This window comes from Mustela putorius, unplaced genomic scaffold, assembly GCF_011764305.1.
Source record: "Mustela putorius furo isolate JIRA1106 unplaced genomic scaffold, ASM1176430v1.1 tig00000242_pilon_pilon_pilon, whole genome shotgun sequence".
NCBI lineage: Eukaryota > Metazoa > Chordata > Mammalia > Carnivora > Mustelidae > Mustela > Mustela putorius.
In genome coordinates, this window is record NW_025421325.1 from 15,822,493 (window position 1) to 15,846,490 (window position 23,998).

The 23,998-nt window shown below is 49.6% G+C and overlaps 1 protein-coding gene across 7 annotated transcripts in view; it reads left to right on the forward strand.

Moving 5' to 3' along the window:
• Window positions 1-23,998, forward strand: part of PTK2B (protein tyrosine kinase 2 beta) — a 122,733-nt gene that overhangs the window by 88,850 nt on the left and 9,885 nt on the right. For 3 of the 7 annotated variants that reach the window (XM_004775099.3, XM_004775100.3, XM_004775101.3), the window contains exons 3-24: window positions 4,126-4,304; window positions 4,827-4,914; window positions 6,086-6,165; window positions 7,283-7,345; window positions 7,556-7,610; window positions 8,057-8,197; window positions 8,608-8,682; window positions 9,257-9,358; window positions 10,082-10,199; window positions 10,732-10,771; window positions 11,228-11,274; window positions 11,989-12,039; window positions 12,504-12,601; window positions 13,626-13,710; window positions 13,956-14,056; window positions 14,317-14,432; window positions 16,053-16,153; window positions 16,349-16,438; window positions 17,269-17,473; window positions 20,174-20,282; window positions 21,549-21,614; window positions 22,898-23,023. In XM_004775099.3, coding sequence (XP_004775156.1) covers window positions 4,126-4,304; window positions 4,827-4,914; window positions 6,086-6,165; window positions 7,283-7,345; window positions 7,556-7,610; window positions 8,057-8,197; window positions 8,608-8,682; window positions 9,257-9,358; window positions 10,082-10,199; window positions 10,732-10,771; window positions 11,228-11,274; window positions 11,989-12,039; window positions 12,504-12,601; window positions 13,626-13,710; window positions 13,956-14,056; window positions 14,317-14,432; window positions 16,053-16,153; window positions 16,349-16,438; window positions 17,269-17,473; window positions 20,174-20,282; window positions 21,549-21,614; window positions 22,898-23,023 — 2,136 coding nt within the window. Of the gene's footprint in view, window positions 1-4,125; window positions 4,305-4,826; window positions 4,915-6,085; window positions 6,166-7,282; window positions 7,346-7,555; window positions 7,611-8,056; window positions 8,198-8,607; window positions 8,683-9,256; window positions 9,359-10,081; window positions 10,200-10,731; window positions 10,772-11,227; window positions 11,275-11,988; window positions 12,040-12,503; window positions 12,602-13,625; window positions 13,711-13,955; window positions 14,057-14,316; window positions 14,433-16,052; window positions 16,154-16,348; window positions 16,439-17,268; window positions 17,474-20,173; window positions 20,283-21,548; window positions 21,615-22,897; window positions 23,024-23,998 lie in introns of those variants that run through there. The other 4 variants (XM_045078361.1, XM_045078362.1, XM_045078363.1 and 1 more) reach the window with 4 other exon arrangements.

Below are 23,998 nucleotides of genomic sequence, written 5' to 3' on the forward strand. Positions count from 1 at the left end.
TGGTCCACTTTAGCCTTCTCCTCTCCATATTTGAAGTACTTTCTCCAACATTAAGAAGTCCGTTTCCCATTATCTTTAATATATTTACTCTTTTGCTGGATCCCCCTATAGGTAAACATGATCTTCACTGCACCAGCATCTCTTCCCCTGGCTCCACCTCCTCCTTTACTCTGTTCCTGGCTTTGCAGCCACTGCCAGCCCCTCTGCTTCTTGACTTTGGCCTTGGTCATACCATGTGTTCCAAGAGGAGGAAAAAGTAAAAGAGACAAAAAAGTAGAAGAGGACATCAGGGCTTTGTTCTTTAAAGCTTTCTTTGTCTTTACAAAAGCACCAGAATCACCAGTGGAGGTCTAAAGGGAGCTCTCTGCCTCCTAACTCTCTTTTGTTTGCAGAAAATACAGATTTATTCATTCATTTGATTTTTTAAATTCATTTATTTTATGGTATTCATTTATTCACTATTTTGTACGGATACTTCAAAAATGGTGGAAGCACTTGACTGGACTGATATTCCTGAAGATGACAATGATGAAATCTGGACAAAATAACAAGGCAATGATCTTGAAAGCCCTGAAGAGTGACCATAACCAGCTGAGACTAGAGGGAAGACTGCTCTTGAGAGCAGAATGTCTGGCTTTTTGCCTGAGGGCACTTTCCAGTCTGGGAGGGTTGGGAGGGCAGAAAGCTTCAGCCTTATGGGCTTGAGGCATCAGAGGATATAATTTAGGGCTGACTGAGCAACCAGAGGATGTAGGAAATTCCTGGAGACGAGGGAGCCGCCAAAGGAGTGAACCCTGAAATAGAAAATTAATTTTAATTTTTAAAATTTTCAAAAATATCAAAATACACAAACTATTTAGAAATAAATATAAAAAAAGACCTGCAAAACTATACACTGAAAAGTGCAAAACGCTGCTGAGAAAAATTAAAGAAGAGTAAAATTAAGTGGAGAGGTATACCATGTTTGTGGTTTGGAAGACTCTACTCTAAGATGTCAGTTCTTCCCTGTTAAGCTATAGATTTAACACAATCTCAATCATGATTCAGCAGGCATTTTATTTTATTTTTTTTAAGATTTTATTTATTTATTTGACAGCGAGAGCTCACTAGTAGACAGAGAGGCAGGCAGAGAGAGAGGGGGGAAGCAGGCTCCCTGCTGAACAGAGAGCCTGATGTGGGGCTCAATCCCAGGACCCTGGGATCATGACCTGAGCCGAAAGCAGAGGCTTTAACCCACTGAGCCACCCAGGCACCCCTCAGCAGGCATTTTAAATAGAAAGTGACAAACTGATTTAAAAATGTATATGGAAGTGCAGAGACCCAGAATAGCACAATAATCTGGTAGAGGAGATCATAAAAGTTTTGTGCTATTTGACTTTAAGATATCCTCTAAAGCTACAGTAATGCAGGCAGTCTGGTAGTGGCAGAGTAAAAACAAAGATTAGTAGATCAGGAGTGAGGGCCTAGAAATAAATCTAAACTTATATGGCCAACTGGTTTTGACAAAGGCAGCAAAACAATTTGATTGGAAAATGAAAGTCAACAACCACTGCTGAACAATCATAGATCTTTAAGGAAAAAATAAATGTTGACCCCTACCTCACACCACATATAAAAATTAATTCAAGATGGATCACAGACCTAAAAGGAAAAGTGAAAACTATAAAGTTCATTAAAAAAATAGGAGAATAGCTTCATGATTTAGAGGCAAGCAAAGATTTCTTAGACAATATGCAGAAAGCACTGACCATTGAAGAAAATTTTGATAAGACTTTACCAAAAGAAAGTGACAAAGAAGTTAATAATAGGCACAATACAGACCTGGAAAAAATATTTATGAAACACATACAAAGTACTTTGATGTAGAATCTATAAGAATCACCTACAACTCAATAATAAAAAGACAACACAGAAAAATGGACAAAGGTTTGGAACAAACACTTCACAAAAGAAGATACATGAATGGCCTGATGAAAACGTGTTCAATATCATTAGTCATCAGGGAGATGAAAATTAAAAGAACAATGAGATACCATACATAACCATCAAGGTGACTAATATTAAAAAGACATCCAACACCAAATGTTGGTGAGGATTTTGTGTAATGAACATCTCATATATTCAGTAGAAATATTGAACAGAATGATCATAGCAGCTTCTTAGAATGTTAAACATACATCTACCTTTGACACAGTAATTTATACTTCTAGGTATTTATCCAGAGGAGATGACAGCAAACGTACACCAAAAATCCTGTATAATAATGTTCATAGCACTTTCATTCACAGTAGCACTTTCATTCACAGTAGAAACAGAGGAATGAATTATATATACTAAATGTTTCCATCATATGAAGTTCTAGAATAGGCAAAACCTGGAGGAAAATTGGTTGCCTGGAATTGGGGTGGGCATGGGCATGAGAGTGACTGAGAAGGGATAAGAGGGAACTTTCTCGGTGTCTTGGAAAGGTCTGTATCTTAATTACTGGCATGTGGATTACACATAAACTGTATAATTGACATGTGTGCATTTTAATGTCCATAAATTTTACCTTAAAAGAACTGTAAAAAGTGGTAATAGTTGACTGGCGGTTGGGTGTCAGAGGTGGAATAGATGAAGCAAGAATGGTTGAATGTTGATAATTGTTGAAGCTGGGTGTTGTGTACATTGAGATTTATTATACTTTTCTTTCGACTTCAGTATACTTAAAATTTCCAATAATTGCAGGGGTTCCCAGTCCTGGAGAAATTAGACATAGGCCAGTAAGTTTCATGTGGGGCAGGGAAGGCTCTACATTTAAAAACAGCAGAGGTTGGGACTCCAGGTTGGGCTCGGGAATGACATAGAGGCTCTGGATAATATAACCATATGAGTGGACAGAGCAGTACAGAGGGTGAATGGCAGGAGAAACAGGTGGAAGTAATGACAAAATGGTCAACTTTCCATCTGTGAGCTCTTTGCCTGTGTCTCTCTTGCTATAGGTCCCATTGATCACAGCCTTCTTCCCCATCCCAAGACCACAGTTCTGATTCCTGCACTGACTTGTAACAACTGTTACCGTGTGCTTTCTGTGACTCAGTTTCCTTATCTATCCCACAGAGTAAGAGCTGACTGCTCTGATGGTCATTTGTTTCCCTAATGGGGAAGGGATCTTTTAGCTTGGGGTCATTTAGCTTTACCACTGCATAAAGTTGAAGAGGGCTGGCAGGACCAAGGCATGTTGGTGCCCAAGCAGACTAATAATTTGTCATTCCTTCAAAACAGTACTATTTAAGTATGAGTTTAACATTTTATTAGTGAAAATTCGAAGAGTTTTTTAAAAATCTGCCTTTGATGGTACTTTCTGCTCCATTGGGAATGGGCTCAATTCACCAGTTACATGTGCAACCATACGAGAAACCTGAATTAAACTGAAACTAATGTGATTTCAGAATGAGGCGGGACCTTATAGATGGGCTTCTGGGCGGCTGCCCAGTGGGCTTCTTCTTGATCCAGCTCTGTGTTGAGGCCAGGAAATGATGGCCTCAGGCTATGGGCAGGCTGACTTCTACCAACAGGAAAGCAAGAATAGTAGGCTTCCCAATTTCTTCCCAACACTCTGTTTCCTGTGGCCATGCTTCTTATGTGTAAACTGGGCCACTTAATCCATTAATGGGAGTCTCATGTTCTGGCTTGCCCAGCCCCAGCACCCCGTGAAGCAGCCTGGCTTAGTAGAAATCCTCAGAGTCCACTGGCCCTGGGTTCAAAACCCCAGGTTAATTCCATGAGCTGTGTAACCCACATTGGTTTGATCATCAGCCAAATGGAGATGTAACACCTACTTCCCTGTGTTGTATGGGATTTCATGAAACAATAATGTATGCAAGAGGTCTGGAGTACCTACCACAGACCCTCAATTATGCTGGCTAAATCGGAAGCCATTCTGAGGGTGATTTTACATGGCAGATACTCATTAATTAATCATCAGTTTGGTTGGAGTGGGCTGCAGAAGCACAGAGTCTGTGCTCTTTGCCTCAGCTGCATTTTCTCCCACCCTAGAGAATCATACTTCCGGGGACTGCATGAGGACTGTGGGAACCTAGCAGGGGGCATCCCTGAATCATGTCTCTCTGTTCTCCTCCCCAGGATGTCATCGCCTCCATCCTGATGAGTGGACGGATCGGGCCCAACATCCAGCTGGCTGAGTGCTATGGGCTAAGGCTAAAGCACATGAAGTCAGATGAGATCCATTGGCTGCACCCGCAGATGACAGTGGGGGAGGTGCAGGACAAGTACGAGTGTCTGCACGTGGAAGCCGAATGGAGGTAGGAGAAGAGCCCTGGGTTCTCAAATGGGGAAAGAGGAGTACAGAGTGGGGAGGCCCTGGGAAGTCCTTCCTCAGAGCACTTCCCAACCTCTAAGAATCTTCTAGAAAATCTGAGTGGCATTTTAGGCCTAGTCCTCTTGCAGCCTCCAATGCATGTATTGGCCAAGGCCTAACATAGACTCATAGCACTTACCGGGCAGATATCAGGAATAACCCCAGGCAGGATGCTCTTGGAACTATGGAGAAGGAGGAGCAGTAGGGCAGGGAGGATAGAGAACCAGGTCAAGTGCTGATCTGCAAACCTAAGGAAAATAATTGCCACGAGGGGGAAGAGTTGGAGAGTCAGGACTAGCATTGACTACCACCTGCTGGGCTCCATGGTCCTCCACGCTCCTCCACCCAACCACAGAGGAGTGAAAGAAGAAGCAAGTCCTGAATGGGTGGCCATCAGCCTCATGGGCAGACCCATACATGACCAGCTTCCCTGTGTCAACCAGAGAGTCTGAACTTCCCGTCCCAGGTATGACCTACAAATCCGCTACTTGCCAGAGGACTTCATGGAAAGCCTAAAAGAAGACAGGACAACGCTACTTTATTTTTACCAACAGGTAGAAGTATTTTATCTTTTTGTTCCTAGGGTCCTATCTCATCATCTCTTCGGGAGATAGAAGAACAAAGCACAGATTTGGGAGGTCCCAGTCTAGGAAACTTCTCGTGGAGACATACATGCCTTGGTCCCTGGTCAGCAGTTCCAACCCTAGTTCTCTCATGGCTCCTTGAGGGCTGGCTTACCCCTCCCCATGTGCACAGCTCCTTTTGGACTTTGATGGTCATTATTTACTGCCCAGGAGACCTGGTGGTGAGCAGACAGTGTAGGTCCAAAGAGAAGGGGTAGTCTTAGCACGCAGACTCTCGCACACCTGGCTTCTAGCCCAGTTCTGCCATCTACTAACCCAGGATCCTCCGAGGGTTTAACTTACCTGCCTGAAGCTGTTTCCTTTTCTAGAAAATGGAGGTGATAAGAATAACATTTGCTTTATAGGGTTGTGGGGAGGGCCAAATGGTATCATTATCAGGGTGCTAGTGTACCAGTTCTTTGCAGAAAAGAATCTCTGATTTATAGCACGTGCCAATTTCCATGGTACAAATATTGCCCCACCATGGGTGGCATTTTGAAGCTACCGGTATGATCATACAGCTTGCAAAACTTCAGAAGCTTTAATACCTGGCTTTCATGGGCTGTTTGGAGCTGCTGTAACATGCCACTGCCTGTAATAATGCAGGTAGCGTGCCTAGCACAGAACGGGTCACAGTGAGCACTGAGGATGTGTGAGCCTGCTGCCACCGTCGTCTGTCTGGTCCCTGGTTTGCTGGACACAAAGCCAGACCCTGATTGTAGAGTGGATGACATCTGTCACTATTTACCAACAAGTCCTGGAATAAATGATTGGCTCATGCCTGAATTCCAGTTTCTTTATCTCTAAAGTTAAGAGTGGAGAGGAGAATTTGAACTCCAGCCTCATAAAGTCATGAGAGCATGTGTCTGGAAATGCTTTAAAAAATCAGAAGGCCTTGGCCTGTGGGGGCATGATTCTGGAGGGCTCTGGAGGGATGCAGAGGCTACACATTTGTGCATGGTGGAGGGGGCGGTGTGAGAGAGAGAGTGACAACTTGGGACTGCAGGATTGTATTCAAAGCCCCCACCATCTCCTGGGGTCTCTGTTCAGGGAAACAGGGAAGGAGAGCATAACTCTCAACTTTGGCCTTTCCCCTCACCAGCTACGGAATGACTACATGCAACGCTATGCCAGCAAGGTCAGTGAGGGCATGGCCCTGCAGCTAGGCTGCCTGGAGCTCAGGTATGTGGCCTCAAGGATCCCCCAGGGACTGGAGTTCTTGGCCATCTTTGTCTTACATCCAGTTTGGGAAACAAGAGTGGGTACATGGGGGTGGGGTGACAAATGGTGGCTGACATAGGGTAAAGTGCTCACTGTCTTGTCCTTAGAATAGAAGGGCCAGTCCCATCTCTGGTCAGGGTCCCCTGCTTCCTTTGGCTGCCACTGCTCTTGCCTCCAGGCTGCCTGTTTCTTCCATCTATCTGCCATTCCAGTGATTCAGTAAATGTTTCTTTGAGCACTAGGCAAGGTCCTGGGAGATATTCTAATGTTGGGTTTCCATCTGTGTTGTTCACTGCTATGACCTCAGTGGCAGTAAGCACTGATAAATATGTATAGAATTAGCAAGCCATGCAGAGGTGCCCTCAGACTTCTGGGTCTGGTCCAGGAAGTGACAGGTGTGTCCACGGTTGCTTATAATACAGAATGAAATAGGTGCCAAATATTTCTCTCCTTGTTTAAAGTTTGCAGGATTTCTCCATCTTAGCACTAGGGACATTTGGGGCTGGATAATTCTTTGGTTGGGGGGCCATCCTGTGAATTATAATATATTTAACAGCATTCCTGGCCTCTACACACTAGATGCTGGTGGGACCATCCTCCTCCTAAGCAGATGTGACAACCAAAGATTTTCAGACATTGCCAAAGGCTTCCAGGCTGGAGAGGGAGGTGTCAAATTGCTCCTGGTTGAGGACCACTGAACTGGGCCATATACCCGAGCCACTGAATGCTAGATATTCCAACAATCAGTGTTGGCTGCCTTGGGTCATTTATTTTTAGAGGACACAGATAGAACTGCCATCTTCCTCCTCTGCCCCAAAACTGGGCAGTCCCAGAGCTGGGTCTCCCAAAACATAAGGCAGGAGCCCTTCTTAGGAGACATGTCTCTTCTTAGGAATGGAATTTGTGGGTTTTCCTTTTCTTCATGATTTAGTAAATAACGTTTTTTTTATTCTCATAATATTCTCCTTCCCATTGTTTACCACATTTGGCAGGGGAAAGAGAGCTTCTAGACCAATGTGTGGCATTGGATGGCCTTGTACTCCAGCCATCAACCTATTTATGACTTCTCTCTCTCCAGGCGGTTCTTCAAGGACATGCCGCACAATGCACTTGACAAAAAGTCCAACTTCGAGCTCTTGGAGTAAGTTGGACATTGGCCCTTGCCTCTCTTGTCTTCCTTCCTTGCTGCCCTGCTCTTCCTGTTCAATCCCTACCTTGTTCATCTCCAGACCAGACCAAGCAGGACCCATCTCCCTGGTCTTCAAGCCATCTTGCCTCTTCCTGATTGGACTAAAGTCCTGAGTTGGGGGTGAGGGGGAGTCAGATGTCACCTTTTCCCTCCTTCTTTCAGGAAAGAAGTGGGGCTGGACCTGTTTTTCCCAAAGCAGATGCAGGAGAACTTAAAGGTGAGGCAACCACTGGACAAGGGGCCCAGAGCAACCCCCTTTGTGTTGGCCTCCAGAACTGGAGCCAATGGCACCAGACTGGGGGTACTTGGGAAAGCCAGGGTATCTGGGCTGTCTTGGGCCATCTGGGCATAGGGCCACTAAAAGCACCTAGTGGGTCCTTTCTGTGGCTGGCCATTAGGAAACCGGGCTCTGTTTCCACATCCGAGGCTAATTAGCTCTGTGGCCTGGGGATCTACTTCCCATGCTTCCCTGCCAGGGCTACGGTGAGCCTCCCTTGACACAGCAGGTGTGTGTCTTAGTCATAGATCGCTGCTGCTCTCATGGCAAAGGCCTGAGGACCATCCTCTAGCAGCAGACAGGCTCTTGGTGAGATCAGGGAAGGCATCAGAACCTGGACGAGCAGGGCCTGCTCATCACCGGCCATCCCCGCCCCCCTCCCGCAGCCCAAGCAGTTCCGGAAGATGATCCAGCAGACATTCCAGCAGTACGCCTCGCTTAAGGAGGAGGAGTGCGTCATGAAGTTCTTCAACACCCTCGCGGGCTTTGCCAACATCGACCAGGAGACCTATCGCTGTGAACTCATTGTAACAACACGTCCTTTTTATTCTCTCCCTGACCCGAATTCCAGGCCTTTCAGGGAACGGACCCATGAGGCCAACATGGGGGGCTGGGAGGGGTGTGCTTGCTTATAGCAACCCACATAAGCCAAGCTCCTCAGGCAGCTGGGCCTCACCAACATACCATCAAACACAACCAATGTTGACCTACTTGCCGGAGGCAGGGAGTGGAAATCTTGGCCACAGATCTTGGAGGTGGGCAGAGTAGGCAGGGTAGGCAGGGAGCAGGGTAATCTGTTGGTAGGGTTTTAAGACTGAAGGAGCTGGAGGACCCAGGAAACACTGGCCTGTGTCTGACTCAGTGAGCTGTTTGCAGATTTCTGAAATAGGAGGGAGACAGAACTGAAGCCGCAATCTTCTCTCTCCTTTTATTCCAGCAAGGATGGAACATTACTGTGGACCTAGTCATCGGCCCTAAGGGCATCCGCCAGCTGACGAGTCAAGATGCCAAGGTAGAGGGAGGCAGGGGGCAGGCTGCACCCAGCCCCGGGCTAAGCAGTCTTCCTCTCTCTGCTGCCTCCTACCTTTCCCTGTGTTTCAGTTGCTCCTGCCCCTTGCTGAGAGCAGAGAGGCCCTTAGTATGAGAAGCCGTGGAGAGAGTTTTTGGAGCCTGGGGCAGATGGTTCTTTACTTTCCTGTGGCGATCCCCTCCACAGAGGCTGGGGAGTTGGGGTGGAGAGAGAAGACAGGACACTATCACTGCACTTCTGGCTTAGATAAAATTGTTGCTCTCGTAATGGCAAGATGGGGCAATCATTCCCCTGGGAGTCAGAAGACCTGGGTCGGGTCCTGGCTCTGTCACCATTGTGGCATATGACTTCGGGCCAGTCCCCATTCCTAGACTCATCTTATCTTCTGCAAAGTGAGGAGCTTAGACCAGGCGATGCTTTCAGTCTTCACTGTCTTTGATTCTGTCTTCCTCCCACGGAGAGGCTGTCAGCGCTTCCTTGCAACCCCAGACTGACCAATCTTCACGACCCCACTCCAGGAGTGGGAATGTCTGAAGGGCCCCCTCCTTTCTTACAGCCCACCTGCCTGGCCGAATTCAAGCAGATCAGGTCCATTCGGTGCCTGCCCCTGGAGGAGGGCCAGGCGGTTTTGCAGCTGGGCATCGAAGGCGCCCCCCAGGTGAGCATCTCTGGGCACCTGGGAGCTCGGAAACAGCCAGCCCACCAAAGGACAGTCTTTCTTGCTTAGGCCAGCCTGGCTTTGGGGATCTTGCTAAGAAAACTGCACCTATTTCTCAGACAAGGTACCGGGTTGACAATAAAATTGTAAGGGAAATGCATCAGGAAGCAAAGCTGTTTAAAAATGTCAAGAAATAAGTTGGGGGGTGTTTTTAGGGTGAGTGAAGTGCCCTTGATTCAAGGTACATAGGAGAGGTCTAGCTTTGAACAAGTGAATGATGACTCAGTAACAGGATCTCTGGGGACCTGGGTGGGCTTTTTGTAGGTGGAAGAATCAGATAGCACTCAGACAGCAAACCGATTGTCTCTCTCCCCTTTTATCTGTCTGTCCCCTGAGCACTGCCTCTTCTCCTAGTTTCTGCTCTTACCTATGGGGCACCTGTGAGGTACAAGGCATTGTGCTATACACTCAGAGACCAAAATAAGTCCCCGCAGAAACTGGCCTTCCTAGGGTTTAGGGTCGCCAGCGGGGAGGGATGACAAGTGCGCCCCCTGGTGGTCGTGGGGGAAGGCAAGCCAAGCCCCAGGACAGGAGCTGATGGATTCCAGGGTGGGGATGGGTGGCGATGTCAGCCCCTTCTGAGGCAGTTTCTTCTCAGGTCTTGTGGGGCAGACTCTAGCCAAGGCTCTTGGGTCTCATCCTTGGCTGGTCTCTTCTCTGCAGTCCTTGTCCATCAAAACCTCCTCTCTGGCAGAGGCCGAGAACATGGCTGACCTGGTGGACGGTTACTGCCGGCTGCAGGGGGAGCACAAAGGCTCTCTCATCATTCATCCCAAGAAAGGTGAGTTTCCATTTAAAGGCACACGGTCCCAATGGGCAGATGTGGCACAAGCCCCCAGAGGCCGAGCGGAAGAAGCGAAACCATTGACCAAGATGGAAAGGAAGAGGCTCTGGAAGTGGGACCAGGTGCTTGCCCAGCCTTTCTTGGGTACTCCTTGGGGACCTGTCCTGGGTCCTTCACTGCAGGCCTTGGCTGAAGGCAGCTGGGGGAGCTGGCTTCTGGAGTGGTGGTGTTTGTAGCCCCAGGAAGAGCAAAGCTAGTGCTAGAACACAACTGGTCCTTCCTGTTAACATGATGGGATCAGGAAGCAGAGGTCCAGGTTGGAACACGTGGGTGGTAGCAAAAAGAAACTTGAGAATTTCTTCCACTGAGAGGACTCTAATTCAGGCCAGCTTCCACTCCGTATTTCAGAGGATACATAGCGGGAAGGGGGTCTCCCTTGTGTTGGCTCGCAGGAGGTGTGAGGTCAGCCATCCATCCAGGACTCTGTGTCCCCTGGCTCCAGATCCCCCTCTTTCTGCTCTCTCCCCAGATGGTGAGAAGCGGAACAGCCTGCCCCAGATCCCCATGCTGTGAGTACAGCGGGAAGACGGGGAACAAGGACTGCACTCAGCCTATGTCTTCCTGGGAGGAGACAGAATGAATAGGGAACCCCACCACCATGGTTCTTGGTTTCCAGGCCCCCCGGGGAGAACACGGGAACACTGGCATTTCACAAGTGGCAATTTCTCACCAGTAACTTTCACCCCATCAGTTCCTGCAAGGGCAGTCCCGTGTCCTAATGCCATCTGGCCTCATCTTAGGGAGAATGGCTGATGTCCACTCTTCCCTGCCCCCTGGCAGCGTGGGCTATGCTCCCAGGCTGGTATCATCGGGACTGTCTGCTCCTCCCTGGGGCAGGCAGGGGTACCAGGGCAGCTGGCCTCCGGGAGAGGCGGGTGGGAGAGGGTGGACTGCCAAGGCATCTCGGGGCCACACTGCCAGGTTCTGAGTTCACCAGGCTCCTGCCCTTTCATCTCCTTCTACAGCAACCTAGAGGCCCAGCGGCCCCACCTCTCAGAGAGCTGCAGCATAGGTAAGCCTGCCCGTGTCCAGAGTCTCCTTTCTGCCCGCTCTTGTGCCGTTGTCAAGGATGCCCTCAAAGCTACGCAAAGACAGATTTCCCCTGTGGCTTGGCTGTGACAGCTTAAAGCGTCATTAATCCTAATAGCTAACGTGTATTCGCCAGTTGTAATGCTGGGCGCCATGTTTATCTGAGCTTGGGCCACCCTAACAAACACCACAGCCAGGGGGCGCCCTACTCCTGACCTCATCTAACCCTAATCAGGTACCCCCAGAGGACAGGCCTCCAGATACCTTCCCACGGGAGGGGGGGGAATGGGGGGGCTGGGATTTCCACATAGGAATATGGGGGAGATACAAACATTCAGTCCACAGCAGGGTCAGATATATAATAGGAATTCTTTTATTTGATCTTTATGACATTCCCTGGAAACATTCACTTCACAGAAAGAAAAACTGAGGTTAAGGGAGACTAAGGAACTTGCCCTAAATGATGCAACCAGGAGGTAGTAAGCAGGAATTCCAGTCAAGGTGCCCTAGGCTCTGTGGCCACGCCAGAACGTGGGATGGGAACCCTGTTCTTGCCTGGCTCCCCCGCACCCCCACTCCCCTCCCCAGGACATCGGGCTTGGTTTTGCTGGCCTGCATGTGGGAGCCCCATTCCCAGTTCCTAGAAGTGCCCACTGAGGCATCTTACCCATAGGATGTTCTCTTTCTGTCATTCCAGAATCAGACATCTATGCTGAGATTCCCGATGAGACCCTGCGAAGGCCCGGAGGTAGACCTCTGGCCCCACCACGATGGCCACAGCTAAGGCCCTATGAAGTGACATTGTGGGGACACCTGTGACACCCTGGGGAGACTTTGTTGCCTTCCTTCGTCCTCTCCCATGTGTGCCTCAGACAGGGACAACCCGAAGCAAACCACCTTTGATTTGAAAGCTGAGACCATTCTTTTATCCCCACACTATGGACCTTTTGTGTGCCTGTGTTGTGGGGGGGATCCTAAGAGTTTGGATATGAGGCCCGGCCTTCCGAGGGAAGAGGGTGATGGTTTTCCCCCAGGTCTGAGATGATGGAAACTTCTAGAACCTCTTCTCCAGACCAACACTTAGATTTTAGCTGAGATGTTGTTGAGGGGTCTGGTGGTGCCTGGGCAGGAGGGGAGCAGAGCCTAGCCCCAGTGCTAGGGGCAGCAGTGGCTTCTGTGCCCTGAGACTATCCGCTCTCTCCATCTGCCCAGGCCCACAGTATGGCGTCGCACGGGGAGATGTGGTCCTGAATCGGATTCTTGGTGAAGGCTTTTTTGGGGAGGTCTATGAAGGTGTCTACACCAATCACGTGAGTTCCAGACTCTTCGCGGAAATTCCTCTCCTGCTTTTCGATAGGACAAAAGGGGAGTTCATATATTCTGGGTTTGAAGCAGCCACCATGATAAGTGGCTCTTCCCCCACTTGGCATTTGCGGTATTTATGAAATACCCAGGGAGTGACGGAAGCAAGAGTTATTGCCCGGAAGGCTAGCGAGCCCAGGGAGTAAAATAGAGGCAGGACCTGGGGAAGGGCTGGCTGAATCTTGGAGGGCAGGAACGCGGAGAAGTGTGAGAAAATGCAGCTCTGAGATGAGGATGAGCAGGATCTGGGGCAGGGACGGGTTTTGAGGCCCCAGTAGGGGCAGGACCCACAGAAAGGGTAGAGCCGGAGAAAAGAGGCAGCAAAAATGTAAAAGCCAACAGTAAAAATGGAGGACAATAATAAAAAGAGAGAAAGAGACCAGAACGCCGCGTTTGATGCCTTTGCACCCACTCTGCCATGTCCACGAACAATGGGCAGAGAGCACAGGCCCCGAGCCTCAGTGTCCCGATCTGGAAGGCCAGAGGCTTTCGTCGCAAAGGTCCCTTCTGGTCCTGACATACCCCAGTCAAGAAGCAATAGAGACAGGGGGCGCCTGGGTGGCACAGTCGGTTCAGTGTCTCAACTCTTGGTTTCGGCTCCACACAAGGCATGTGTTGGGCTGTGCACCCAGCGTGGAGTCTGCTTGAGATTCTCTCTTGCTCTCCCTCTGCTCCTCCTGCTCATGCGCACTCTCTCTCTTTCTGTCTAAAATAAATAAATAAATCTTTTTTTTAAAAAAGAAAAAGAAAAAAACAGTGAAATCAGGAGCCAGAGAGGAGTGGAGAAAGAGTGGGGGAAAGTAGGAGGAAAGGGCGGGAGGTGCCTTGTAGAGACCAGGAGGCCCAGATGTCGCCTGTCTTCCCTCAACTGTGAGCCACGCCTGTGGGGTGACCGTGGCAATGCCAGCCAGGGGACCCTTTCTTTTGAGCCCCGGGCTGGCCCCAGGGGCTCTGAAGAGACTTTCGTTGCAGAAAGGGGAGAAATTCAATGTCGCCGTAAAGACCTGTAAGAAGGACTGCACTCTGGACAACAAGGAGAAGTTCCTGAGTGAGGCAGGTGCGTGGCCCCTGGGAAGGGACCCGGACTCTGTGAGTGGGAGAAGACCCCCCGGGACGACACGGATCTCCGAGATGGGAGAGGGGTTTGGACGCCGGGATGGGAGGGTGCCAACAGCGCAGGGAGCCCCGTCAGGAGAAGGGGTTTCCCTCCATGTCTCTCCCACGGGGGACAGCCCAGCCTGTTTCCCCCATGTTGGACCTTAGAGCCACTCGGGCCTGCCTCCCTCTTGCCCCCAATTTCAGTGATCATGAAGAATCTCGACCACCCGCATATCGTGAAGCTGATCGGCATCATCGAAGAGGAGCCCACATGGATCATCATGGAATTGTATCCCTATGGCGAGGTAAGCTGGGGACGGCAGAAGGGGAGCCCCGTGGCGGCAGCTAGGCCACGGTTGAGCAGGGCCTCTGGCTGGGATGACTTCAGAGCATGGGCCCTTAACTCCCAGCTTCCCGCCCCCTGTATTCAGCCCAAACAATCCCGAGATCGGTCGTGGGGGATATTTCTGGAACATCTTGCCAACCTGAGTTTGCCGGGAAGGGCTTGGCAGCTGCCTGCAGGAGCCATGCCAGGGTCTTGAAGGCATCTTCCCCCTTCCTGCAGCTGGGCCACTACCTGGAGAGAAACAAGAACTCCTTGAAGGTGCTCACTCTCGTCCTGTACTCGCTGCAGATCTGCAAGGCCATGGCCTACCTGGAGAGCATCAACTGTGTCCACAGGTGGGGCTGGGGAGGACGCTGGGCTCCTTGAGCTGACCCTGACCGTGCAGAGGCTGGGATCGTGCAGGTCTCAGAGTGGCACAGACGAGTGTTGAGACCCTAGCATTGGTCCTGCCTCCTGTGACCACTCGAGCACCTGCTAGGAGCCCATTGCTTCATCTGAAAGGTGGACTCGCCATACATACCTCACGGCGCTGTTATTAAAACTAAATCCAAAGTGTGGGGCATCTGATTGTAGCCCAGGGCGGTCCAGCCTGCTTCGCAGTGGGGTCCCCCATTTTCACGGACCTGGCTCTCCTCAGGCTCACCCATTTGGTGGCACACAGCCCAGGCTGGCGGACTGGACTGGGGTGTGCCGGGAACATCCTGGGAGCTGGGCCCTTCCCGGCGTGAGCAGCTGGCCCCCCACTGGTCCCCAGCACCCCTGAACTCTCAAGTCCTCTCTTCCCCCTGGCTGTGGAGTGGGCCCCTTCTCCACCTGGCTTTGTTCCCTTGAAAGAAGGTTCCAGCCACAAGGAATGGGATCCCCTGGAGGAGACAAAGGGGTGCTCCCAGAATATTGGGGTGACGGGTGAATGCTTCCATCCAGCACCAGGGACATTGGTTATGTAGCCTTGTGGGCGATACTAGCAAAGCCGTGGGTGGGGATATAAATGTTCATTCATTCGTCCCAGTCACTCAGTCAGCACATCTGGAACTTCTATCCTGTGTTTCCAAGTGCTGTCCTCGGCTCTGGGATCAAGTCGTAGTCAAAACAGACCCAAACACCCTTTCCTTATGGAGCTTATTTCAAGCATCGGGGTAAAATTCAAGATATAAACAGTCATGAGGAGAAGGTGGTTGGATAATCTGTTTCCCTTATCTGTTTGGGTAAAGTTGTCTTGCTCTGAAGTCAGCTTTTTCAGTAATAAAGACAAATGATAGGGAATGGAACCTGCCTGTGAGAAGCGAGCTGACGAGCCTGGTGTTAGAAATGATGCCAGGAACATGAGGTAAACTGAGTCAGTGAGCACTTCCCCAGAGAGGAGTGAGAGCTCAGCTCTGGATTTAGGCTGCCTGGGTTGACCCCAACCCCCGCCCCCACCCCAGGGAAACCTACTGGACAATCTCCTTCAGTTCTCTGTGCTCCCGTCTCCTCTTCTGTGGGAGACTGAGGGTCTCTCATGTCACAAGGCAGAGTGTGTAAGGTATTTGGGTGATCCTGACCATCCTAGTGCCCCCTGGAGGGTTTCTGGGAGCTGTTGCTCTTGGCCATGACAGAAGCCTACAGTCCAGTGGAGTTGCAGAAGCAGGCGAGAAGAGTGACTGGGAAAGTTGTTGGGGCTGTCCCTTGAAGAATCGGCAGGGTGACAGCATGCCTGGCAGAGGGGAGGATACAGCCCACAGGGCAAGCATGTGGAATGAGTCCTGGGAACCTGAAGTTGGCTTCACATTGGAGAAGGGGTGATGGGAGATAGAGCTCCCCAGGAAGGTGCAAGAAGGGAGCCGAGGGCCTGGGGTAGGGAGACCTAGACGGCCAGCCCAGCCTCCTGGGGCCCTGGCCAGCACTCTTCTTCTTTATTTCTCTGTCCATTTGTCTGCCAGAACAAAACATTCTGAACCTTCTCATTTCTCTCCCAGGGACATCGCTGTCCGAAACATCCTGGTGGCCTCCTCTGAGTGTGTGAAGTTAGGGGACTTTGGCCTTTCCCGGTACATTGAGGATGAAGAGTATTACAAAGGTGAGGGATGTTCAGCCGAGGACCTGTCCCTGGAGGGGGTCACTGCAGCCTCACCCCACTCCCACAAAGAAAGAAGAAAACACTACAGTTGGTCAAGTTCAGGCCAAAAGTCTCTGGAGAATAGGCTGTAATTCTGCATAATTCTGGATCTTTCTTCGCTAAATAACCCCTGTAAATCTCTTTGCCCACCCTAAGCCTCTGTCACCCGTCTCCCCATCAAGTGGATGTCCCCTGAGTCCATCAACTTCCGCCGCTTTACGACAGCCAGTGACGTCTGGATGTTTGGTGAGTGGAGTTTCCCGAGAGCATGGGAAAGGGTTCTGATTCTGGAACCCACCCCTTGGTGGCAAGTGTTCTGTTTTGCTCTAGCCACTGAGCAGTCCCAGAAGTAGGGGGGCTGGTGGTGAGTTGGGGACAACATGGGCTAAGGGCCCGCCAGAGCAGTATTGGTTAATCTTCCCAGCAAAGGCTCCTGAGGGGGGCATGCATTCCAGCAACCAGTCCCGGGGACTGATGTGGGGTCCCCCGCCCTAGAGGGGATCAAACTCTGAGGTTGGTTCTGAGAAGGAGGCATAGGAATAGATGACAGGTGATAGATGGACAGCCCCTTATAGAGCACACAGCCATGTAGATTACACCCTTCTGTTCTCCACAGCCAGCCCAATAAAAACTCATTATTATTATGCCCATTTTTCAGATAAGGACACTGAGGCTCTGGCAAACCAGGGGCTTGTGTAGGCAGCAAGTTGTTGGTGCTAGGCTTCAAACCCCAGCTTTCCCATGGTCTTCACCCCCTCTTGAGGGAAGGCCCTGGTGGTCCCAACAACATGCCTTTGACAGCCCCCTCCTCCTCATTGCACAAAACCTAACAGCTCCATGTGGAAGAGGTCTAGGGAGGGGAACCTCCATTCACTTGTAGATGCAGGTGATGAGTCCCTTGGTGGACCGCTCCCCCTCGCCCCCACTGAAGTGGGCAAGTCCCCAGGGACGGTAGGGGTGAAGGCTGGAGAACTCGAGAGGTTCCTGGCAGGGTTTTCACCAGGGAGGGTGGGCTGGCGTCTCCACGCAGGTGTCCTCCCCAGTGCAGGTCCTGAGCCCTCTCTTCCTGCCCTCAGCTGTCTGCATGTGGGAGATCCTGAGCTTTGGCAAGCAGCCCTTCTTCTGGCTGGAGAACAAGGACGTCATTGGGGTGCTGGAGAAGGGGGACCGGCTGCCCAAGCCCGACCTCTGCCCACCTATCCTCTACACCCTCATGACTCGCTGTTGGGACTACGACCCCAGTGAGCGGCCCCGCTTCACTGAGCTCGTGTGCAACCTCAGGTGACCATGGAGCAGGGGTGGGGGGCTGCCGGCACCAAGACCCCAGGCAGCAAGTCTCTTCTCCCACTGCTCTTAGGGGCTTACAACAAGTGTACATCCCTGAAAGGGATGCAGTTGGTGTCCTCGTGGCCACCATAGCGATGGGAGAATTCAGGCTCAGAGCTGTGGCTGTGACGGGGTGGGGGGATGGACCTTGCACCGGGACCTCCCCTCTGACCAACACAGAGCCATGTGTCCCAGTGGAACTGGCTGGTCCTCCGAGCAGAAGCACGGTACCCTGCATGTCACAGAGGCTCAGTGGCTCAGTCAGAAGACAGGGGATTAAAACCGAGCTCACTGTCACATAAGAACATACAGTGAGCCTGCGTAAGCCTCACCATCTTGGTATCTGTCAACCCAGAGCTTGAAGTGTTGCTCCTAGTATGCACTCCAGAAATATTTTTTAGGTTAGAGCCCAAAGTCTAAAGCAGACTTTCACTGATGTGCCTGTGCTCTTTCCACAGAGATTGGGGGTGTGCCTTACAGGATGGCCAGCTCGGGCATGGGACCCGAATTCCCAGCAGGACCCTTGAGCCTCTGTGCCTTTCTTTGATCCTTCTCCCAGATAGCAGGGAAAGGGTGATTGATGTTTGACCATTAAGACAGCGACCCAGGGGCCACCTCTTCCTTCTGAATGAAACATAGGCAGCCTGAAGTTCTGATGTTTCATCCAAGAGCCATTGTTCTCTCCTGGGTACTGTCAGATCACATTTTAGACAGTCCCCCTGTTTCCTTGGTGGCTTGCGTGCCAACAGCTCCTCCTCGGGTAGTCTGACTTTCTTTTGGCCTCCTTTAGGGCAGGAATCAACAAACTTTTTCTGTAAAGGGCCGCTAGTAAATATTTGGGGTTTTGCAAGCCATATATGGTCTCTTGTTAAAACGACTCAACTCTGCTGTACAAGTTAAGAAATATCCATAGACAATGCGTCAACCAATGTGTGTGTTGCTGGGTTTCAGTAGGACTATTTAGGACTATTGGGGGCAACAGAATTTGAATTTTATATAATGTTCACATGTCATGAAATTTCTTCTTTTCATTTTCTTCAATCGTTAAGAAAATGTAAAAAAAAATACTCCTAGTTTGGAGCCACATAAAAATAGGCGGGAGGCTGGATTTGGCCTGTGGGCAATAGTTGACTGACCCCTGCATTAGGGAACCGAGTGCTTATTTAATGTTAAAAACACTGACTTTAAACACTGCAGTCAATGTGTTAGCATTTTTTTAAAGAAAGAAAAGAGTCCCTGGCAACTGCTTTGCAGGAGGTACCCCAAGGGGCAAGCTGGAACTGACCACGCTGGGGCAGTGAGAATAATACTGAATGTGCTTGTGGAGCCAGGGTTCCAACACAATCTGCAAGGCTTCCAGCTTAGAAGACCTTTCTGTTCCTGTCTATCCCTTTGTTGGCCCCCGATTAACTCTAGTCTCATCTTTGGTCCTTCGTATGGGAAATTTGAGAAGCCAAAGGGTTCCAGGAAAAGTATTTGAAAGATGTAATTTGAAAGGGCCAAAGCTCTGGGGTGCTAAGGGGAAGAGGGGGGACCTTAATTCATTCAAGGGGCTTAAGAAACATGGGGAGTTGTGACAGATGCTTGTCTGTGGGCTGAGAAGGATGACCCTTTAGAGGGACCAGACCAGCCCCCACCATGGATGGAGTTAGGAGCAGGCTTTCTGTGTAATTGTAAAAATATGCAAAGACCCCCAAGGAGCCCAGGATATCCCCCTCAAGCTACAGCCTGGCAGTCCTCCATTAGAGCTAAGACAGGATTTGATGAGTATTTCCTAATCATGTAGGCAAAAGAAGGGCCCTTTTAATATCAAACTTTGAAAATTCCTCCCTGTAACAATAGTTACCTTTTCAGAATTTATTGATTGGCAAAATATATTAAGCTATATAGTGACTTTTTTATATGATGTACAGTGTAATTCATGTGCACTTGAAAATCCAACACAAATATCGTATGTTTGGTAGCATAAAATACTCGGTCCACAGACAATGAATACATGTGACAATGAATACACAGTGAATACACAGACAATGAATACACAATGAATACACAGACAATGAATAAATATAGACTATGAATAAGTGAATTCAGGGACCTCCTGTGATCATTCCAGAGTTCTCTAGGGTCTGTGATTCCCAAGGTGGGAAACTGGGTTGAATAAGAAAGGCAAGAAGCACAAACATAGCTAACCCGGGAGTTGAATCCACAACCATTACTCATTAGTACACATGAGGAGTGTGTTGGTGGGTGGTTTAATGAAAAATAGGAGATGCAGAACACAGGCCTTGGTCATGAAGTTGGCTGGGATTTCAGTTATCTCCATAGGGGGATGGTGCCAATAGCAGGTGCAGGAAGGCAAGATGCATGGGGAGGTGGTGGGGGACACACTTACACTATCCTGTAGGACTGACTCTCCAAGGACTTTTTCCCCACCATACATCCATTCCTGTGATTCTCCCAACTTTACTGTTGGGGAAGCAGCCTCAGGGTCCATCTTTTAGCCTCTCAGGGGAGTCTTTCCAGCCACTCTTCCGAGGAGACAGAAATGGGACCCAGCGGTCCTTCTTTGGGCCTCTCCAGGCTTCAGAGGAAGGAGTACAGAAAAGAGGCTCCAGGAGCATCTTTAACTTTGTTCCTGACCTGACTCCTTGGCAGTGACATTTATCAGATGGAGAAGGACATCGCCATAGAGCAGGAGAGGAATGCTCGCTATCGACCTCCCAAAATCTTGGAGCCCACAGCCTACCAGGAACCCCCACCCAAGGTAAGCCAACCCCTGGTCTCAAGGATCCTATGAGTCAAACAGAGCTGGGCCTCCATGTGGCCCCCTCCCGGCCGGACTATGGAACTCCTCCCTCTTCCTCCAGCATAGGCAGGATGTGTTCCTGTGGTCCTCTTGGCCCTCAACCCAACTGTCCTTCAGCACTGAATTCAGGCCCTATCACCTGGGTGCTCTGGCAGGTGTGATCTGAGGCCCCAAGAGAGCAGACCCTAGATGGCAGCTAGGGTAGGGAATCACCCTGAAAACTCTTCCCTTAAGGATCTGGAACACTTTTCTTTCTGGTATTTTTCACGAACAAATTAGATGTCCCTGAGGGCACATGAATGGGGAGTGTCTCACAATCTCTTATGCCCAGCCTCTATGTCCACACCCTCCCTGGCATCTCTGGACTCAGAATCCAGTGCCCTGCTACCATGCCATTAGGTGGGTGGGACCATATCCATATTAGGCAGCTCAGACTGCCATAACAAAATCCCATAGACTGAGTGTGGAGGCTTGGAAGACCAAGATCAAGGCACTGGCAGATTCATTGTCTGGGAGGACTCTCTTCTTGGCTTGCAGATGGCCACCTTCCAACTGTGTCTTAGAACAGCAGAGAGAGCAAGAGCTCTGGTGTCTCTTCTTATAAGGACACTAATCCCATGATGAGGACCCCAGCCCCATCACCTCATCTAACCCTAATGATCTGGCGAAGGTCCTACCTCCATATGCCATCATACTAATAAGAGTTGGAGCTTCAACGTACAAATTTGGGAGGTGGGAGTACAAAGACAGTTCATAACAAATTCCTATCTTCTCCAAGGCCTTTTCTCACTGTCTCTCCTTGCTTGGCATGCCCCGATCCTTCCCTCAGTCAGGGCCCACCTCAGTTTTCACCTCCTCCACGAAACCTCTACACGTGCCTGAGCCCTCGGTGACTTGTTACCTCTGGAAGTATGTGGCTCTTGACAGCTGATTTGACAGGTGTTCCCGTATCTAAAGAGGTTACACACCAAAGACCAGTAAACCCCTCCATTGGTGATGTCCCTCTGGAAGCCAGAGAGACTGGCTTCCTGTACCTTCTCATCACTCAGCATATAATGGGTGCTCAGTAAGTGAATGCAAATGATTTCAATGATCACTTTGCCCCTCCTCTCTCCTTCATTCTGAATAAGCCTGACCTGTGTCCAACCAAGGATTCCCCTTGGTGAGCTATGCTCACTCAAGGAGAGAGGCATGGCCTGACTCATCTCTGTGTTTTCTCTTCAGCCCAGCCGGCCCAAGTACAGACCCCCTCCACAGACCAACCTTCTGGCTCCCAAGCTGCAGTTCCAGGTAAACATGTGACCAGAGGGCTGGGAAAGTTTGGGGCCATTCCTCATCTCAGACCTTCCTGAATTTCCATTCTTGTGCCTTTGAGGACTAGCAATGACCTGCTTGGCTTATGGAGATGGTCTACATTGACTCTTTCTTGGTACCTACAAGAGAATTTGAACTCAGAGTGCCCAGAGAGCGAAAGAAACAAAATGTAATCTACCAGGCTGTCCTCAGCTAAGACTCACCTTAAGCTCAGTCCATCTGTCCATAGTGTTTGTTGCTCCGTGTGCCTGCCTATAGCTACTTCTCTATGCCAAAGGTCTTCCTGGCCCCCTACCAAGAGCAGAACTTTCTGAGAAGGAATTTCAGGCAGTTGGGGACAGTTGATGTTCTCCAGAGAATAGAGCTGCTCCCCATGGAGACTTTAGGCAGGACCCAGCTGGCCAGAAGCTGAAAACAAGTTTCCATCAGAGCTTTCCTTGTGCCTCCATCGTTACCAACCATGGGATCTTCCCAAGATGTTGGTCCCTCTCTGAGAACGTCTCTGTCATGTGTTTCTGTCCTATGTCTCAATCATAGGGAGCCAAGGCCCATCTCTTTTCCCTTACAACCCTCAGCTCAGAGTCAGTGTTCAACAGTGGAGCATCTCAACCAACAGACACAATATCTGTTCATCTGGTACTCCTTACAGAAAGGTGGTGTCCCATGGTCATATATTTCTCAAGGAAATGCTCCAGTACCAAAATAAGGATAATCAAGAACTAAGAGCTAAATCCTTGTGTGTGTGAAGAAGAAAACCTTGATGCAGAAGATAGAAGCAATATTCCTAAGAAGAATCATACCTTTCTGTGATGTTTAAAACAGTGATTAAATACAAACACACCCATATTTCTGTGGGCTAATCATATCTGTCAGTTTGCAATATGCTTATGACATGGAACTCCTTTCTGAAGAGTCCTGACGGAGGAGACATGGACTCAGTGAGTCAGTAACCTATGTGGACCCCATTGTATGCAGAGCTTCATCTGGCTGGCTGTCAGATGAATGAGAGGCCACAGGACCCACAGGCCCCTACAGGGGCTGCTCTGACTCCCAGCCAAGAGTCATGTGTGTCTCTCTGCTGTGTCTCCCAAACAAGACCAATGAAACACCCACATCACATTCTTTGTGAGCTCCTGAAGAGCAAGTGCATGTCTCCAGTGGTGCCCATTATTGTTTCTCTGTGCTCATGTTTGTGGCAGCTAATTGTCCACCTTCTTGTCTTGTCCCTGTGCTGGTGCTTCTTTGCTTCTCCTGAATAGGTCCCCGAGGGTCTGTGTGCCAGCTCACCTACGCTCACCAGCCCTATGGAGTATCCATCTCCTGTAAATTCGCTGCACACCCCACCTCTCCACCGGCACAATGTCTTCAAGCGCCACAGCATGCGGGTAAGAGGGCTCTGCATGCTGGGTCCTAGCCCGAACTCAGAAGGCTGCTAGAGGGAGGTGTCTGGGACACCAGGAACCCCACATCCTCCAGCTCAGGAGGGACCCTTCATGCTTTAATACACCAATCAGCCCATTAGGAGGCTCTGTAACTTCCTCTCCTTTGCAAACCCACTGGAAGTTGGGGGCCATGTCAGGCTGTGCTCCCAAGGACATTGGTTGGACCTGGACCTTCCCTGTCCATACTTTGGTCCTATGTTTCCTGAACCCTGGGCAGGTAATGTGGCAGCTTGTGGGCAGAGGGCATCCAAGCTTGATGGTGCCAGAGAATAATAGATCCTGGAGGCTCTGCCCAGTTCTTCCCTTCCTGCCTGATTGTTTCAGTTGCTAAATGCCTCCACAGTCAAAGGAAAGGTTTCCTTGTGTCTGGACCCCTGCTGCTATTGTAAAAGCTGATGTTGTGTGGGAAGTAGCTTTGGGGCTAGTGTGGGGCTAAGCCACTCTTCCCAGTCATGTCTTTGCGTAACTGCCAGTGAGGCCCTGAGTACTTCATGGACTAGCTTCTCATTGTCAAGTTTTATGGGGGGAGAAAAAAGGCAGCTTTTCTTGTAAAAGAGTTGCCCACTTGTCACTTCTCAGCACCCATCTTCTCTTTCAATGGAGCAGTGGTCATCTGGCATGAATATCTGATATACTTTACTAAACTGAGTCTTAATATGTGCCAAAACAAACCAAAGGCATTATTTTAGTTCTAACTCTAAATATATAATATATATTTATATATAAATATATATAACTCTAATATACTAACTCTAGTATATATGCATGATATTTCAGGCTCAGTATACAGGACTCTAAAAGCTTTTGGAAAAACTCCATGTGTATTATAATAGATTTGGAAAATATGGGAAAGTTGTGTTGATATATTCTGTACCATTATTTTTAATTTAGCAAAATTTTGAAATGTGTAAGGTAACT